Here is a 17,368-nt window from a genome sequence, read left to right as displayed (position 1 = left end):
CAGTGGGTCATTTCCATTACTATGTGCTGTTTTTTAGCTATTTTGCCTCCAGAATGGTTAATTCATTTTGCTAAATGGACATGGGATTTAACATTAGGTATTTCACATTTGATATGTTTTCTTTGTAATTAACATCAAAAATAGGTTTCAAAAGATTTCAAAGCATTGCATTTTTTACCATGTTGCACAGTGGCCTAACCTTTCAGGAAATTGTTTTTTTTTTTTCAAATTTTGAATCTGAAAAATTACCTTTAGATGTTACTGTCACATCCCAGCAATGCTATAAGGAAACACTATAGTGGTTACAATACACGCTGTAAATGCACATATACTTTTATTGCTGTCATATATGACAAAACACACACAGAGAAAAAATAACAAAAAATAAAGCAAAACAAAACACAGCAGCTCGCACATTTTTGTCCAGTTCACGTACCGTAGTTTAAGCCCGGGCTCTGGTTGCTTAGTAACACTAGGTAAACACACGGGTGATGCTTCATAGCTTAGCTGTATAGGGTTTTAGTTGTCATACGGTTATTGTTTTTTTTAATTTAAGAAGCTACAGCAGAAACATGTTCAAATTAGCAGCAACTGTATCATTTCATCTATGTGACAGTTTCGCTTTTTGTTGAGTAGTCGGTTACAGTTTTAATTGCAGCTAATTGCCATTTTTTTTGTTATGACGTAATCAGTAAAGGCTAGCGTTAGCTGTTAGCTAAAAGATCGACGGCTTTCGGCTTGTCCCTTCAGGGGTCGCCACAGAAGTTCCGCACGTTGATTTGATTTTTACGCCGGATGCCCTTCATGTCGCAACCCTCCTTTTTTATCCGGGCTGCGTATTCACCACTTATCTTTCCCCAGACATGGAGCTGGACATTCATCAGTATCTAACGAAAGCTAAGGAGCAACAAGGTTTGCTATGTAACTCTTCAGTAATAACTACACTGGCAGTTACAGTAAAGTATGTAATCAAGTATATTTTTCACGTGTCTGTAATTTACATTAGTAGATTTGATTATGGCTACTTTGACTTTTACTCCACTTCATAGAATAGCAAATATGTATACTTTTTACTCCACTACATTTCTGATCAAAGTTGCGTAACACGTTATAATCACGTCACTTTACACATTTCATGATGAACCACTTTCTCAATTTTTAATGAAAATGAACCACTAAACATAGTGTCAATTTTTTTCTTCCTTGCTGGTCTTATTTAAAATATTTATTTGACACATTTGCAGTAGGGAGCTGGTATGCAGTAATTTTACTCTTTGGCTTTCTGTTCTTGAACTTAGCTCCTAGTCTAAATCGATATGAGTAGTTTAGAAAAAAAAAAGCATCAGATAATTTAGTTAAAACGGCTTCAACCCATCATTTATATCTATTATCATGAATTAGTTAAGACAGAGAAAAGGACAGAATGAACAAATAGTCAAGTACTTTTACTTTTAATACTTTTGGTAAAATATAAGTCATGCATTTACTTACTTTTACTAGTGTAATGTAATGTAATTGGATACTTTTATTAGAGTACATTATTGTTTGTTTATTTGTACTTTTACTTAAGTACAGTATTTGAGTACTTCATCCATCACTGGTTACAGCAGTTAAAAATAGTCCAAATCAGCAATGCTCACCATATGTTTTTCGTACGTAGACGTTGGAGCCCTGCGGTCAGCCTACCATTTAATCAAGGATGTCACAGCGGCCGGAACCACTGGACGACATGTACGCATCGTCCCAGAGGTGTATGTCATGTGTGCAGAAGCAGCTCTCCAGGTGAAATCTTTGGGAATTCATAACTCACTACAAGCGGACTGTTAATGTAACATTAGACTTAAAAAAAAACCTACTGTCAGCAAGGGTATAGATTGCACAACATTTCAGGAATAATGAATTTTTGAGAAACAGCCCCTTTATAATTACAAGTATCCATCTTGTATTTTACCTAGCAACAGCAGAATATGTTGTATGTAAAGTTTAATGGGGATGCGCATGGTTTGATGGACAGTTATATATTGGTGTTTGTCCTTACCTTAAGCTAACCTAAAACCCAAACCAGTCCTCTTCTGAGATGCTTGACCTTAGTATTACCCTTCTTCTAACAAGATTTCTCTGGCCCTTTTAACCAAAACTTAACCAAAGCAATAGTGCAATATTGGTAAGGGGAAAGCTATTCTAATTGTAGGGAAATTATAATTAAGAGGAGAAAAAAATAAAGGCTATGATTGATAATTTTTTTTTGAGTTGTGTATTGATGCATAGTTAACATTTAAGTCTGACCTTATATAAAACACATGCTCAGAATGTGCCTGAAGATTTGCCCTCCAAGTGCTGTGTTTCCATGTGGTGTGAAGTTAATGAAAGCTGTGTGTCACATAAAAAATGAAGATGTGCACAGGCTTTGGAAAGCTCATTTATAAGCTACATGTACATTCCTGCATTAGTCTATCACTGGCATAATTCATATGTGGCGATAATGCATTTGAGCTGACTAAATAAAGCAGACTTTTAATAATTTTTGACCTGTTAGTTGTCAGGTGCTGATATTACAGATTGTGGAAATAAAACTTCTAAGGAACCCTTCTCTTTAAATTATCGAGGACTTTTTAAATCACATTGTTGGACAGTAACATTAGATAGCTAAATCCAACAATTTCGCCAGTAGGGAATAGTGATGAATACTTACTAATTTAGGCTCAAGAGTCCTAAAGCTAAAGCATATTTGAATAATGAAAGTAATATTCCATAATTTGATTTGTTCTCTGTTCTTTATTTTAAACATGTTTTCTTGGTGAAAGTCTAGGCTGCCCTAAAGTTTAGGTTATCTTTAAGGGAACGACATTAACATGTTCTTCACTTTTCTAGAAAACCAGTCATTTATCTATTATTGTTCATGCACTTATTGAGCCTCTTGGCCAGGTCTCCCTCGCAAAACAGATCCAATCTTAAGGGACATCCTGAGACTCAACTTTATTTATAGAGTTAGTTGCAAGGACCCAAGTAAGGAGACAGCAAGAGGAGGGTCTGCAAACAAAGAACACAGGGCAAACTGGCACCAGACTGAGGGGAGAGCCGGGTTTAAAAGAACAGAGGAAGCTAAAGAAACCAAACAAGACTATTAACAGGAAGTGGCACAGGAGAAGCAACAAAATAAAAGCCAAGGGCAGGAAATGAAGCTGGGAAAAACGGGCAGAACTAATATTAGGAACAGGATTGTGTCAGTCAAATAACACAAATGCTATAAAACAATACCACATGTATAATAAAATAACTATAAAAATTATGGACAATGAAGGGGCCTGCCTGATGTGCAGAGGTAGGCCATTCAGTAATTCAGGTGTAACCCAGTTCTATGTAGTTGTAAGGAGATTTGCAATTTAAAGTAGAATGCTAGTGACAAAATACAGTGGCAGATAATGCTAAACAGTTTATGTTGTTGTTGTGTGCCTCTCTGTGTTTTCAGCTGGGCTGTTCGGAGATAAGCTCAGAGTGTCTAAAAATGTACTTCGAAGGGAATCCACTGGCTAATCAATTTTTGTGTCGAGCCTACCTCTGCCAGGGGCAGCTGAAGTCTCCACCGGCCACTGGGAGTGTGGTGAGAGCAGTAAATTGGACTCATTGCCTGAAGGAGGTTGTGTGTGCTTGTGTATTTATGCCAATGAGGAGCACACACATTTACTCCTGACATATACTTGCACTAACAAGGTAGCAGATGTCTTAGCTTGGTAAACAACCATTAATGGTTTCTGCATCTGTTTCACGATGTGATTTATCCGTAAAGGCATATTGCCCTTTATATTTTTACAATTTAGTGCAAACTCTTTTGGTTTTTTATTCATTGAATAATATACTGTACTGAATAATCTGTTTATTGGATGTATCATGCCATGTTCTCTTTGCTCTCGTCGCTGTTGTTTACTATTTTAGAAAGAGTTCGAAGAGGCTGTGATGTGTTTCCTGAAAGCAATTGAAATTTCAAAGCATGAACCAAGGTAACCTCTGAAAATTGTGCTTGACTTTGTTCTAACTTTGCCATTAAATTTGACCAATGTATTATTTTTGATATTGTTTACAATTCTAAAAACACAATCTGCTGCACAGAATTATTTTGGGAAAGTTTGTTGAAAATCAACAACTTCCACCTAAACTGCTTATTTACATGTAGATGATAATTGTTGCTTGCTCTGAAATTACAGTGCTGTATTTAAGTATTTGTCCCCTTCTAGCTTTTTTTTTCACAACTCTGGTTATCTTTGGGTAATATTAAAATTTGTTTGATGTTCTCAATCATTTAATGTGACAAACATGCAAAAAAAACAGGAAGGGGGTGAATACTTTTTCATAGCACTGTGTGTGTAGCAGTGTGTTTAGAGACATACAGTCTTTGGCTTAGACTTTTCAAGCAATGAACTTATAACCTGTCAATAAACAGGCTGAATGAGTGACCCCAATTACGCCCGAAGGGATTATCCTACTGCTAAATCAAACCCAAACAAATTCACAACGTAGTCGCTAGTGAATAAATTAGCAGCACTCAAAAAGTCTGTTTACACATTTTAAATTAAATATTCAATTTTACTGTTTCAAATGGAAAAACACCCCTATACAGGGTCTCCTGTGGATCATTGGATCGCGTTTAATCCACGCTTTAGAAATTCACAAGACACCTCAGTAAGAGATGAAAGAGTTTATATATCAGTTATATAAATAAGTGCTCTGTGTTTACTTTCCATGCATGTCGTTTGTGTGTTACAGATATAACTTTATGGTTTTCAATGCCTCAGTGCTGTATTTCCAGACAGTGCGTCCTCTCTTGCACTCAAGGAGATGCTTCCACCTGGTTTCCTCCCTCAGACAGGTAGTCCAAGGCCTGGAGGAGGTGGCAGATCCAGACCACAGCTGGAGGGCTGAACTCATGATGCAAGTGGCCCCACGTTGCTCTCTCACTTCCCTTTCATGAAGCCCAGTTCTGATTCTCTTCCGTCTCACTCAAGAGTTATACAGATGATGTTCAGAGCTAATTTGTGACCACAGCTTACGGTCTCCCCCGTTAAGCGGGTGCTTTGTTCTCGTCTCTTAGTGCGGAGAATCTATTTAATGGCGAGCTGTGTGACTATTGCCTTCTAGGACACTTCGAGCCCAGAACAGTTTTTACACTGTTCGGAGGACATAATGTACCATTCACGTGTATTGTATTGTCAGTGATACAGCTAGCTAGGGTATATTTAAGATAGGGTAGTCACCATTGGAGGCTTTCTCTCAAAACTTACTGTGTTACAGTAACAATTTATTGTATGATCTTAGTTATATTTTGTTCGTATTGACAAGAATAATGAAATATTTGAAACAGCTTTTGGTAAAATGTAATGCAATCTTACAGCATCGCAAGCTTTAGATTGACCATGGGCTGTCAATGAAAACTGAATAGTAGCTAGTTGTTAGGAATTGTGAATTTGGTGTATTCAGTCTTGCAAAACACATTCAGAGACATTCAGTCTAATGTGGCCCTTCTTTTATTTAGGCACCTCATCAAGTGTCTTCTGGATTCTGGAAAAAAGGAAGATGCTGCAATTTTTGCCAAAGATACTGAAGAATTTGTCAACTCACATGCACCACATCTTTATCCAAGACTATTTACACTGATGGTAAACCCATAAAAAACACATGTATCTCTAAAAGGTTCCCAAAATTTGCATACAGTTTTAAATCTACCTTTTGGACTAATGTTTATTGTAACACAATAATGTCATAAGGTGTTTTTTCACCTAAAACCGGAAAACTGCCAAGAGATTATTCAATCATTCAGTGTAGCTAAAAAAAAATAGCTACAATCTATTATTATTACTTTAAGCCTGATTTAATTGAGGTAATTTTGTAGTACAGTAGAATCTTTTTACTAAAATACTTTAGGGTGTTTGGTATAAAGTTTGACGTCAACTTTTTCACTTCTATTTTTTAGGTACAACACAAGCTGTCAGAGAGTGATGTCCTCAATGACATGAGCAGACAGTGTACCACCTTAGCAGTCATTTACAAATTACAGGAATTTAAGAAGTGAGAACCATTTTTGTTTGATATTTTTTACTATGCTGCAGGATTGCTGGGTTGAAAACATTGTTTTTATGCTGCCGGGATGAAAGCCAGTTGCATCTATCTGTGGCTAAGACAAACACATTATACAATAGTTGTCCAAGAGAAAGAAGCCTTTTGTCTGCTTTGAAAGTGCTGTGTTTGAAAGTGGATTTGACTGTTATTTATTGGTTTTATGTTTATGTTTTTAGGATATTTCCTGCTCATAATGGAGGCAAGCTGACCCATAACCTTACAGAGAACCTTACAGAGACGTGTTTTGTTTTTTCATCCTAAAGCCTCTCAGTACACATTAAATGTTGGTCAATGGCCCACTGCCTCTCAGCTTAGTCTGTGGCAGGTTTATTTGACAGCCTGTGTACATTAATAGTACATTCCCCCCCCCCACACCCCCTTTCCTGCAGCCATGTCAGAAGTCTTTATGGCTTCTCAGTTTAGGTTTATACATCGACAGTCTGACTCCGTCTGACCCGCTCATCGTCAGCATTATATAGGCTTTTTTGCCCTTAAGAGGGCCATTGAAATGATCGATTCATGCATGCTTTTGAAATGCATAATTGTATGTATATAAATGCTGAAAGGTCTCCTGTTGTTTTGTAGCAGGTTGAAAGAAATTAATGAGAATGAGCTGACAAAGGAGGATTCTGTCAAGCTTGAGGAGATTTTTCATCTGCTAGTGGATTGTACCAGTGTAGTTGCTACACCCACGGCGTCCAGCCCTCTTCAGATTCCTGTTCAACCAGCTGACAGGTCTGTGACCCAAACTGTCCTTATCAAATATTCTTCCAACAAGCTTAACTTTGTAGCTCCCCGTATTCCACCTAACCCCCCCAACACCATAAGCTCACATATGGATATCCAAAGGGCAGTGCATGACTCAGATTACTGCACTGAAGTATTGTGAATTGTACAAATTATGTTTTATCTGGAATTTGCAGAGTTGATTTCCTCCTGGAGTTGGCTCTGCTGGCCTTGCAAGTGAAGCATCAGAAAGTAGCTATCGACTGTTTGAAAGAGCTGAAGTCCATGCCAGAGACTGTGAGTGTCTGATAATTAGTCAAAAACTCATACAGTAACAGTGCTCCAGACTATAACTACACATTTTCAATGAATATGTAAATGTGTGCATGGAATGTGACATCCCCTCTTAACTTGATAATAAATGAAATTGATTAGCTAATAATGTCCAAAAAGTTACAGTATAGAATTTACACTGATCTGCCAAAACATTTACAACAGCTGGTGCTGTAAAATAAATAAAAAAATAAAAAAATAAAGTTTTAATAACATTCATAATGACTTAATAAATGCATATATATAATGTTTTAATAACATTAATAATGACTTAATAAATGCTTTTTCAAATCATTATAGGTCTTTGGCATATAAAGTGGTTAAAATCAGCTCCACCTCTGTCAAGTACTTTAAATGTTTTGCCATAATTACCATAATAATCATTGTTTAAAATGCATACTTATCCTAGTGCGTTTACTTCTTACTAGAAATAAAATATAGATGCTTAGATCTTAACTTGTGGTACTTTAGGTACTGGAATATTGAGTTCTGTGCACATAGGGTAGTACATTTTACTGCGTACGGGGCTGTGTACCTGCAGACTGCTCAGAGTGGCCATGCTTATCCTTGTCCTTCATGACATTACTTAGACCACCAGTGACGTGGCTAATCGATTGCTATATTTTAAAAACGTTTTTGCAGAAATGTTTCAATTTTGCTCATACATACTTTGCAAATCAAGTAAAATAATGACATATGACATAATATTATCATTATTTCACATTTTTACATGTGCACATTACATGTGTTAGTATGAAAATACAACTGATAGTTTGTAGTTCTCTCTTTTTTTCACACCTGAAAGCTTCTAAAATCACATTTATTTTTGTCCTTTTAGAGTGTTGGCCAGCGCCTAATAATGGAATGTGTCAACTGTGAAATCAACCTTCTGAAGAAAGGGGCTAAGATGGATGACTATTCTAAAGCAAGTGTGGAGGTGCTTCATCATATGCCTGAGTTATCAGCTGTACTGTATATTCACTGAATGTTGCAAAGAAGGCAGTGGACACTGTCGGAACCATGATTATCTGCTGATTGCTGAATAATATTTTCTGTCCTTAACTGGTGATGTATTTTTTTTAAATTTCATTCTTTGTTTAAAGGCAGTAAATCCTTCACTTGGATATGTTTACCAGCTTTAAAGAACTTGTTGGCACATGCAGAAGTGCTTCATAAGTTACTGTTAGTGGACAATTGTAATTGTCATAAAAAAATCCCAGTACATTTTCAGATTTTTTACTTACAAGACAAGAAAATATATGTTGGCGGAAGTAGGAGTACTCTACTCATATTTTATGGCAGATAATATTTTGGCGGGAAGCTTTACAGTAGGAACTGGCACATTCAGTCCAGATCTATCCAAGCTTTCTTACTGAGTGATAGAACTGTTTTTCTGTCATTGCTACATGAGAAATGCTCAATCCATTTTCGTTATCCCACAGGCCCGACTGAAAGAGATAGGCAAGCTGGATCAGTGGCTGCAGACTGCTGTGAGAGAGAATGTCCCTCAGGCTGTCCAGGCACTGTGCACCACCCAGTGGAGCTTCTGCCTGCCTCTCTTGCAGCACAACCTCAGGAAACGTGTCAAGGCACCTTTGCTCAGGGTTGTTCAAGTAATGGAAGACATCCACAGGTTTGCAGCTACCACGGATTCATCATTTTAGAGGGTTATGCGTAAATGTTTTAGGTCTACTTTGTTTTTATTGTTGATGTTTGGCCGAGTTGCCCCTCACATGTCATTTGGGTTTTTTTTTCAGTATGTTGCTAGAGATGCGTAGTCAAATCCACTCAGAGCTGGCAGCAATAGAAGAGGAGGAGGGGCGTCTTGAGGCTTCTTTGATTCACCTTCAGAAAGCCATGTTGTTGGATAACGGGTCACAACGAGAACGCTTGTCTACGGCTTTCCACCTCCTGCAGCTCAGAGGGACCCTCTACCAAACCCCCTCCCGGAACGAAGATAAAGCCGCCATGCTAATGCAGCAGGTTTTTGATTGTTCTCCATCAGTATAACATTACATCCCGTTCTTTAAAGTTGCAAACAACCTGTGGGTATCAACACACATTGGTTCAGTAATTGATGAGTGTTTCATGATTATTCAAATGATTAAAATTGTTAATGGAAACTGAAGGTGCAGGTTTATTGTTTATTAAGTGTAATTATAGTAATTTGCCTACAAAGATAACTTTGAAATGTATTCTCACGGGCTTGGAGCTGCAGATGAATCTAACCTCGAACCCTCTCTTTCCAAGGCCAGGGACGTGCAACCCCAAGATAAGACTGACAGTCGCCCCATTCTGATTGCTGTGGGTCTTCTTTTGGCTCCTGATGATTTCCAGATGGTGCTGGATGCAGACAACCCTTCCAAAAGTGCGCATTTCTGTTCTTTGCTTTCAGTTTTTAGTAAGACAGTAAGAGGGGTGAGATAGTTTCTTTTGTCCCTACAAGTACTTTGTCCTCTTTAGTTGCAGCCGGAATTACAAATAAACATTCATGTAACTGACAAGCAGTAAAACACCTACTGTACACTGCATAGACATACATTTAGGGGGGAATGGGAATGCATCATCCATCCATGGGTGGGGGCGTTGAGGCTATCACACCTGTCATCGGGGTCAGGGAGTGAATGCATAATCAGTAATCTAAATGTCATGGTATCAAACTGTGTGGGGAGATAGACTGGTGGTTTTATCTTCATTATAGTTAAGCTTTATTTTCAGTCAGCTGTAAAATTACAACGTTGGTCATTTTATTGTTTACTGTCATGTGCAGTGTAATTTTGTTTTCCACCATCTCAGTTCCAAGCTTCTGCTGAACCTCCCGCACAGTCCCAGCCTTCTCTCTCTCTCTCTGCCTTTGTGGTGAATTGCATACACCATATTTGTGTGTTTTTCCAAATACTTTACTCAATAATTTAACATTATTGACCCACGATATTCAGTTGCCTTCACTCACAGAACACAACTGGAAGGCAGTCGTCTGCACTGAGTATTAACAATAACTCAGAGCACAACTGGATCACAACTGGAAACAGGCTCCTCCTGTTTTTGTCTGTAAACCTCAAGCAGCCCTCAGAGTCAATGTGGTTTTAGCTTCAAAGTCAGCAGATCAATGCTAGAAGAATTAGTTAGTTACAACATATTATGTTGAAAAATATATCATGTCAGTAAATCAGAATCATAAATACTTTATGACTGTGTATACTATACACTAGTATGGTTTTTGAAATGGTTAACTTGAAAGTCACAGACCTGTTTATACTATATAATGTGGTCTTGATGTAGATGGGTCTATAAATTACACATATCTGGAAATGCTTCTCTGTCATTCGTTTAGTCTAATCTAACATTGTAACAGGTAAAATCCCACATTGACAATTTTGGAAACAGTCCATTTACTTGTGTATTCCCTTAGGTATGTGTTCCCTTGTGCTTGACTGGAAATGGCACACTACTGCTTATTAGGTTACTTTCTCAAAATGATAATATTTTCATTATGCATATGAATACACAGCTATTCTTTGTTCCATAAAGTTTAGATAATAATTTTGGCCTAAGAAGTTGTGCAAACAAATGACTAGACCTTTTTGTTATGCATAATAGCCAGAACGCTGTATTGATATTATTGACTTTTGCAGCAGTTTTCCAACAGTATAAATAAAGTTTGACTCATGTAGTACTTCAACATTTGTCCAGTTCCCATAGACAGTCTTGGATCTGGACCAGTATCTCATCTCTGTGCTCAGGCTCAACATCATTCTGCATCTGTACAGAGGGTGGAGGGACACCTAGCCAGACAAGGAGATGGCAGTGACAAAGCAGAGAGGTGTGTGTGTGTGTGTGTGTGTGTGTGTGTGTGTGTGTGTGTGTGTGTGTGTGTGTGTACATTTACATGCATAATTTTGACTGTACATAAACAGTGTGTGCATGAATTCTTTTTTTATTCTTTTTTTTTTCCCCGCAAGTTTTCATATGTCAATTTGAAAATAAACTAAATGGTCTTAGTTAATGTCTTCAGGGTCTGTAACCATGTATCTCATGTCCATATCGATTACACTCCACTCAAAACGTGTGCACATCATAAATAGCAGGTCTAATGATCAGGAGAAAGCAGAGCCATCAGAACTCAGAGATTCCTTGATGGAAAAGTTTATTATTCACGGCCATGCAAACATATCCTGACCTCTATCCTAATCATATTTAAGTTTTCTTTATTTCTTGGCTGTTCCAGGGTGAAGTTGTGGGCAACACTGGTGAAGACAGCCAGGAGACAGGAAGCTTGGGATGTGTGCCGAGCTGCCTGTCGGTTCTGTTTGCTTTATGATGACGGGAGATGGAAGATTTCCAAGACTGGTGGGAATGAATGATCATAGGACTATAATATTCCTGAAATTAAATGACATTAGAATGATTGAAAAAGAAGCCACTGGCCTTCAAAGATAATTGTTATTTGTATGAAGTTGTAGACCTGCTCGGTTACTGCAGGATCTTTTCTCATTGTTCATGTGTAAATAATGAGAAAATTGTTTTTATTTACGTGAGTTATAATTTGGTTATCAGTATTACTAATGAAAAGAAATACAGTGGGTTAGGCTGCACTAATTGGCAGCTGTGGTGCAGGAGGTTGAGCGGTCATCCATCAATCCCAAAGTTGTGGGTTTGATCCCGGGCTCCTCAGGTCACATGTCGAAGTTTCCTTGAGCAAGACACTGAATCCCAACTAGTGTAGGTCATTAGTGTGTGTGTGATTGTGAGTGCGAATGGGCGAAGGAGAAGCAGTGTAAAGTGCTTTGAGTGCCAATAGGTAGAAAAGTGGTGTATAAGTGCAAAACATTTAGCATTTAATTGTAATAGATGGCAGCTGTCGAAAGAGTGGTAAATTTTAGGAAGGGATTGTTGTCATTAGGGCAATTCACATCCGAGATTTATCAATTCTCTTTAGAATGTCGATGCTCGGGGGAGGAGAGCTGTGCACAATGTCTTCACGGTTGCACAGAAAGCCAAAGCTCTGTGAGGGACTTGCTGCGCCTTTTAGCTGAAATCCGCTTCATTAACGCTGAGGTGAGTACTTAATGACAAATACGATGCCTCCTAATATACTCAGGTTAGATTCAGTTTCATATTACTCATAAAAACATGCATTTTCTTGCAGACAACAACAAAGTCATTTCCTTAGTTTCCTCATTCATGATTAGTAAATGACACAATCCTTGTGTGAATGCATCAACCTTTTCGGCTCTTGTCAGCTTTGATCCCTTTTTGGATACAAATTATTTTGAATTTTTAGTGATGTATTTTTACAACATACTGAAATATCTGCATGATATTAGATTTTTTTAAGCGGGAGATCTTTTTTTGAATTATAAATATTTGAACAGCCCTATGAAGTCTGACAAACTTGCGAGAGACCACCTCCCACCAAGCCTGCAGCTCTAAGTCTTTATTCGATCCATGGAGATATTAACTTTTTAGCACTTTGAAGAAAATGGAGGTATGAACTATCCAGAAAAATTGCATTAACTTGCCAAAACTCACTCACTGCTTGCCACTCTCATGTATCTCTATCTTTGTTTTATGACATATGACATCTTTTTTTAAGGATAGTTATAATTACTACATTATAATTATCCGTTCTCTACCTCTAGTTGTGAGGACGAAGACAGGTTCATCTCGTCTTACCTGATTCGTTCACCACTGGCATGAAGTGTTCATGGGGTGCTTCTGTTGGTCCTTGATTCATCTTTAACACTTCTTTTTTCAGGCCACAGTCCAAAAGCTGCTAACAGAAGGGCTGCAGCTTAACAGCCCTGCTGTTCCCCCGCAGGGGGCAGGGGCTTATGTGTCTGATGAGGATCCGCACTGGGTTATTTACAGGTAAAAACACAAGCTGCAAACACGTACATTAGCATAATAAAACAAAAAGACTTTCTTTGTTATCTGTATTATCTGTTCACTATGTGTTTTGACTTTTTGGACATCAGTAATTGGATTTGATTTAAGAATAATTAAATTATTACTAATGAGGTATAATTACTTTTTATATATTCACATGTGTGTGTGCCAACTCTACAACATGTGCCACATTTGGACTCTGTAATATAGACACATCTAGGATAGGAAAACAGTGCCTGGAGTTTGGTGAGGCAAGAGGTGTTAATTCTTATTAAACCAAAACTCTGCAATCTTTGTCTTTCACACACAAACATAACTTATTTTCCCACTCTCATCTGTGTCTCTCTTCCTCTAGAGACTGGATCCAGGCACTGTCTGTCTATGCCACCTCCAACTTCTTGCGGGCAGCGGAGCTTGGAATTGAGATCAGGGAGATGTGGGTGGTTGCAAATGCAGCCATTTACCTGTGGAACTACAACAGCCACCTGCTGGCAACTGGGGAGTACCAACACATTGTCCCCACCTTCCAGAGACTGGTGGAAATGCTCCGAAACAGAGAGTTCACTCAGTAGGCTGCGTCTTTTTATGTTGTACAGATGTTATAACACAGTAGTTATGTCAATGATATGGCAACCTAAGTGGTCACATGCTAAAAATAGACACGTATAATTGCATTTCTGAACTATATTACATTTCTGTGATGTCAACATTTAAAGAATGTTGGGAAATCAGTGATTTTTATAACAATTATATATAAATACGGTATTTCTACCAATGTCTACTGTATGGTGAGGGTATATACTGTGTTTTCTGAAATAACAAAATGGATAAAATGTAGATTAAGTTCTTAAATGCAGCATTCAGTCCTTTGCTTTTGACTTAATGTCACCTTTAGACCTTGTTGGTGTTACATTTCTCAGAAACCGTGTTCTGGTTATGCTGCTGTGTGATGCTGTGGCCCGGGCTTTGATCCAGCCCTTGTGTGGAGCAGACAACATTGAGTCAGCACCGCCTGCAGACAAGGGCAAAAACAGAGCTGAGAAGAGGACGGTGAAGTCTGCCGGTGTCCATGGGGTTCCCTCAGATGCTGCTGTGCTACAGGACATGTCCAAGGCATTAGAGGTATGCTAGTGTGTGTATGTGTGGGGTAGCAGTATGGGGCCATGCCTAAATTTAATTTTTATTTTTAATACATATCAGTAACATAGTAGTATTTGTGACGAATACTACTATAAACCTTGCTATGTTAATATGTTTTTGCATACTGTTCTTATCATTTTTGTAAAATCTCAACCAACCTACACAAACATCTGTCACAATAAATTTGAATAAAAGCACCATATATACACCAATAAGCCGCAACAAATAATGTTGTTGTTTTTAATAAAAAAATACATAAATAAAGATATTATAATAACACCTAATTTTGTTTTTTTAAAGAAATTTGAAAGAAAATGTTTAAAGAAAATTGAGATAATCTGCTTATTACTTTACTTGAGTAAAACATTTGAAGTGGTTCTTGTTGTGGTGAACTTTTTAAGCTAATACTTGAGTAGTGGGTTTGTGTAGTACTACCACCTCTGCCCACAGTGTATCACACTTTGCTTACAGATGCCAACCTAATCTGTGACATTCCTAAGAACACTAATATACATTTTGTGGCTGATCAGTGTAAGCTGCATGTACATGTAAATAAAAATGTTCTTCCTTTGAATACGTTGACACATATTGACAAATTAAAGGAAACTCCAACTCCAAGTGTTTTATTAGGCAACCAACACAACATCATTGCCCTTTGTATTGATTCTACAACATTCTAGAATTCTGTCTCAGGCATGGAAACCATTGCTCTAAAAGATATTCACTTTGTCAATATCTTTACACACTAAATTTGATCTAATCATTCAGTGACCCCTCTTGTGTTTGTGAGAAACTGAGAGTTTTAATACTTTCTTCAGGGTTTTGAAAATCGGTACAGATATTTGCCACGATTCACACGTGTCAAAACACACCGTGCATCACAGCTTGCTGAGCTGCAGACTGGTCAGACTGTTGTGGAATTATAATCTTTAAGAGTGTGATGTTGGTTGAAGATGAACTTATAATAAACGCTTTTATAATAAGTGAGCTTTAGCAGGTGCATATGCATGTAGGTTATTGATATAATATAGAACAATAATTTGCTTCAACAATTATTATCTTAGGGAGTAGACAGCTGCAGGACAAGTTATCTATTGCACACACACACACACACACAGCTTAGGTACAGTGTAGTGCTACTCCTCATTCCAGCAGAGAAAAACAGGGAGCTGGTTTTAACTGATAACACATATAGTCCAGCAATGGAGATCAGGAAGGGTAGAAAAAACTGGGAATAAGAGTTAGAGTGAAGTTACAGTTAGGGCAGATCCCCCCACTGTCACTGTGTGGGCATCGAGACGATCTCCAGAGAAATAGGGGAAAAGGGTTTTGAGTGATTCTTCCTCATCAACGGACCCGGAGAAGCTGGGCTTCAACACTGTCCAAGCTGACCCTTGTTCTACTCACTGTCAGCTCTTAAATATTAATTTGGAGCTTTTAAAATGTCATGTCATTGGTATTACAGCTTTCAGGCACTGTACAGTATAGATGTCTGAGGAGAATAATGGCATTTCAATGGTAAATGGCCGCTAATATAAGGCTTCTATCCAATGCGCTTTACAGTGTTGCTTCTCATTCAGCCATTCACACACACACACACACCAGTGGCGGTGGCTGCCATGCAAGTTGCTCACCTGACCCTCCGAAAGCAAATCCTATACCAAATCACTTCAGCAAATTTCCTACAGTCCTCTACATTAGCACGCCAATAAAAATTAAAACGTCTTGTCTCCTTTATTGCTTTTATTTAAAGCAATATCAATCATGTCAAACAGTAGTTATAATCCTACTGAGAAGATATGAATAGTACTGTTTTGTGTTGTACACATATGTTTGTGAACAGTATGTGTCATTTTGGGAAGACATAGAACAGGTTTAAGTGAAGCGTTTGCTTTTGCTCGAGTTTGTGGTGTTTGTGTTTAAATTTAAAAAGTTGGAAAATGAGCCAAAGATTCAGAAAATGTGTGTGAGCAGTTGTGAAAACAACAATTTCATGTGCTGCTTGTTGAGGATTTCAAACTTATTCTACTATACACAACTAGAACACAAGCTCATTGTTGTTTTCTGCATTTCCCACTAGCTGTGCGACTACGCCCTTCAGATATCCAACTGCAACAACCCAGGAGAGTCAGTCCCCATTGCAGCAAGGAAGCAAGTGCTGGCTACATGGGTGCAGATCAAGCGATTGTTGCAGCAGCAAATCGGCTCAAAGGCAGAGGTCAAAGATGAGGTGTTATTCTCTATCTCAGTCTTACGTCTTATGTTTAGGGTCCTAGTCCACACTTCATTGTTAACAAATCATTGTTAATAAGACACTGAACATTGCAAATTACAGCTAAAATCTTAATAAGCATGTGACATGGGCTACATTCTAGAACTAAATAAGTTATTAATATGCTACTGCTTTTCCAGGTAGTTTTTGGATGTGTGGATATATGGAGTGTATTTTCACTTACAGTTTCTCTCCATTGATTTGATGCAGTTTTCCAGTTTGCTCCAAAACGTGTTGTGTTATTAAAAGTCGGCAGGTGAAACTGTTTAAACATAGAAAAATTAAACTCCTCAGTCAAGATGTCCATGTAGTTAAAAGAAAAAACACTCAAATGTCAAACTATAGATTTATTTCTACAGCCATTTAAGGTGGTAAAACCAAATTTTAATAAGAAAATGCTTTAGGCTGTATATTGTCTCATGTCCCACCAGACCTGCCGTAATATTCTCCCTGAAAGGACACCACAAATTAAATTGTTTGTGTAAAAATAATCAAGTGTTAGTATAAATGCACCAAGACCTTTGCATTGAAATGCTCAGTATTGTTTTGTTTTGGGTTTTTATTTATTTTTTTGGTCCGTTCACAGTCGGAGAACGAAAATGTGTCTGCAATGTCGCGGGTGCTGGTTGGAGTGGAGATGCTACAGTGCAATAGGATTCTCAAGCATATGGAATTCTCTGCTCCTAGTCTCTCCACAGTATGTACTGCTCATGTTTTCCTACAGTAGCAAAAAGAGGCCAAGATGACACATGAGCCTGCAGAGCCTTGCTGCCACTCTTTGTGTTAATATCTTCAAAATATTGTAGCTGCCTTGATTATGTTAGTTTTGACCAGATTATCGTTTTCAGAAATTTCAGAAAATTCATCCCCTCGTTTCTCTTTTGTCTCCTCCCCTAA

At 37.9% G+C, this 17,368-nt stretch overlaps 1 protein-coding gene across 1 annotated transcript in view; it reads left to right on the top strand.

Moving 5' to 3' along the window:
- Positions 1-491: 491 nt before the first annotated feature.
- Positions 492-17,368, top strand: part of LOC137098169 (cilia- and flagella-associated protein 46) — a 48,209-nt gene continuing 31,332 nt past the window's right edge. Inside the window, exons 1-21 of the mRNA XM_067474108.1 lie at positions 492-912; positions 1,661-1,782; positions 3,470-3,601; positions 3,934-3,998; positions 4,762-4,926; positions 5,528-5,651; positions 5,966-6,060; positions 6,697-6,846; positions 7,035-7,134; positions 8,009-8,107; positions 8,613-8,803; positions 8,928-9,153; positions 9,421-9,538; positions 10,864-10,993; positions 11,399-11,520; positions 12,110-12,228; positions 12,929-13,041; positions 13,415-13,627; positions 13,980-14,181; positions 16,280-16,429; positions 17,058-17,168. Coding sequence (XP_067330209.1) covers positions 864-912; positions 1,661-1,782; positions 3,470-3,601; positions 3,934-3,998; positions 4,762-4,926; positions 5,528-5,651; positions 5,966-6,060; positions 6,697-6,846; positions 7,035-7,134; positions 8,009-8,107; positions 8,613-8,803; positions 8,928-9,153; positions 9,421-9,538; positions 10,864-10,993; positions 11,399-11,520; positions 12,110-12,228; positions 12,929-13,041; positions 13,415-13,627; positions 13,980-14,181; positions 16,280-16,429; positions 17,058-17,168 — 2,796 coding nt within the window. The 5' untranslated portion in view covers positions 492-863. The remainder of the gene's footprint in view (positions 913-1,660; positions 1,783-3,469; positions 3,602-3,933; positions 3,999-4,761; positions 4,927-5,527; positions 5,652-5,965; positions 6,061-6,696; positions 6,847-7,034; positions 7,135-8,008; positions 8,108-8,612; positions 8,804-8,927; positions 9,154-9,420; positions 9,539-10,863; positions 10,994-11,398; positions 11,521-12,109; positions 12,229-12,928; positions 13,042-13,414; positions 13,628-13,979; positions 14,182-16,279; positions 16,430-17,057; positions 17,169-17,368) is intronic.

This window comes from Channa argus, chromosome 1, assembly GCF_033026475.1.
Source record: "Channa argus isolate prfri chromosome 1, Channa argus male v1.0, whole genome shotgun sequence".
Taxonomy (NCBI): domain Eukaryota; kingdom Metazoa; phylum Chordata; class Actinopteri; order Anabantiformes; family Channidae; genus Channa; species Channa argus.
The sequence above is the reverse complement of the archived record's forward strand: the minus strand, read 5'-3'. Positions and strand labels throughout refer to the sequence as shown.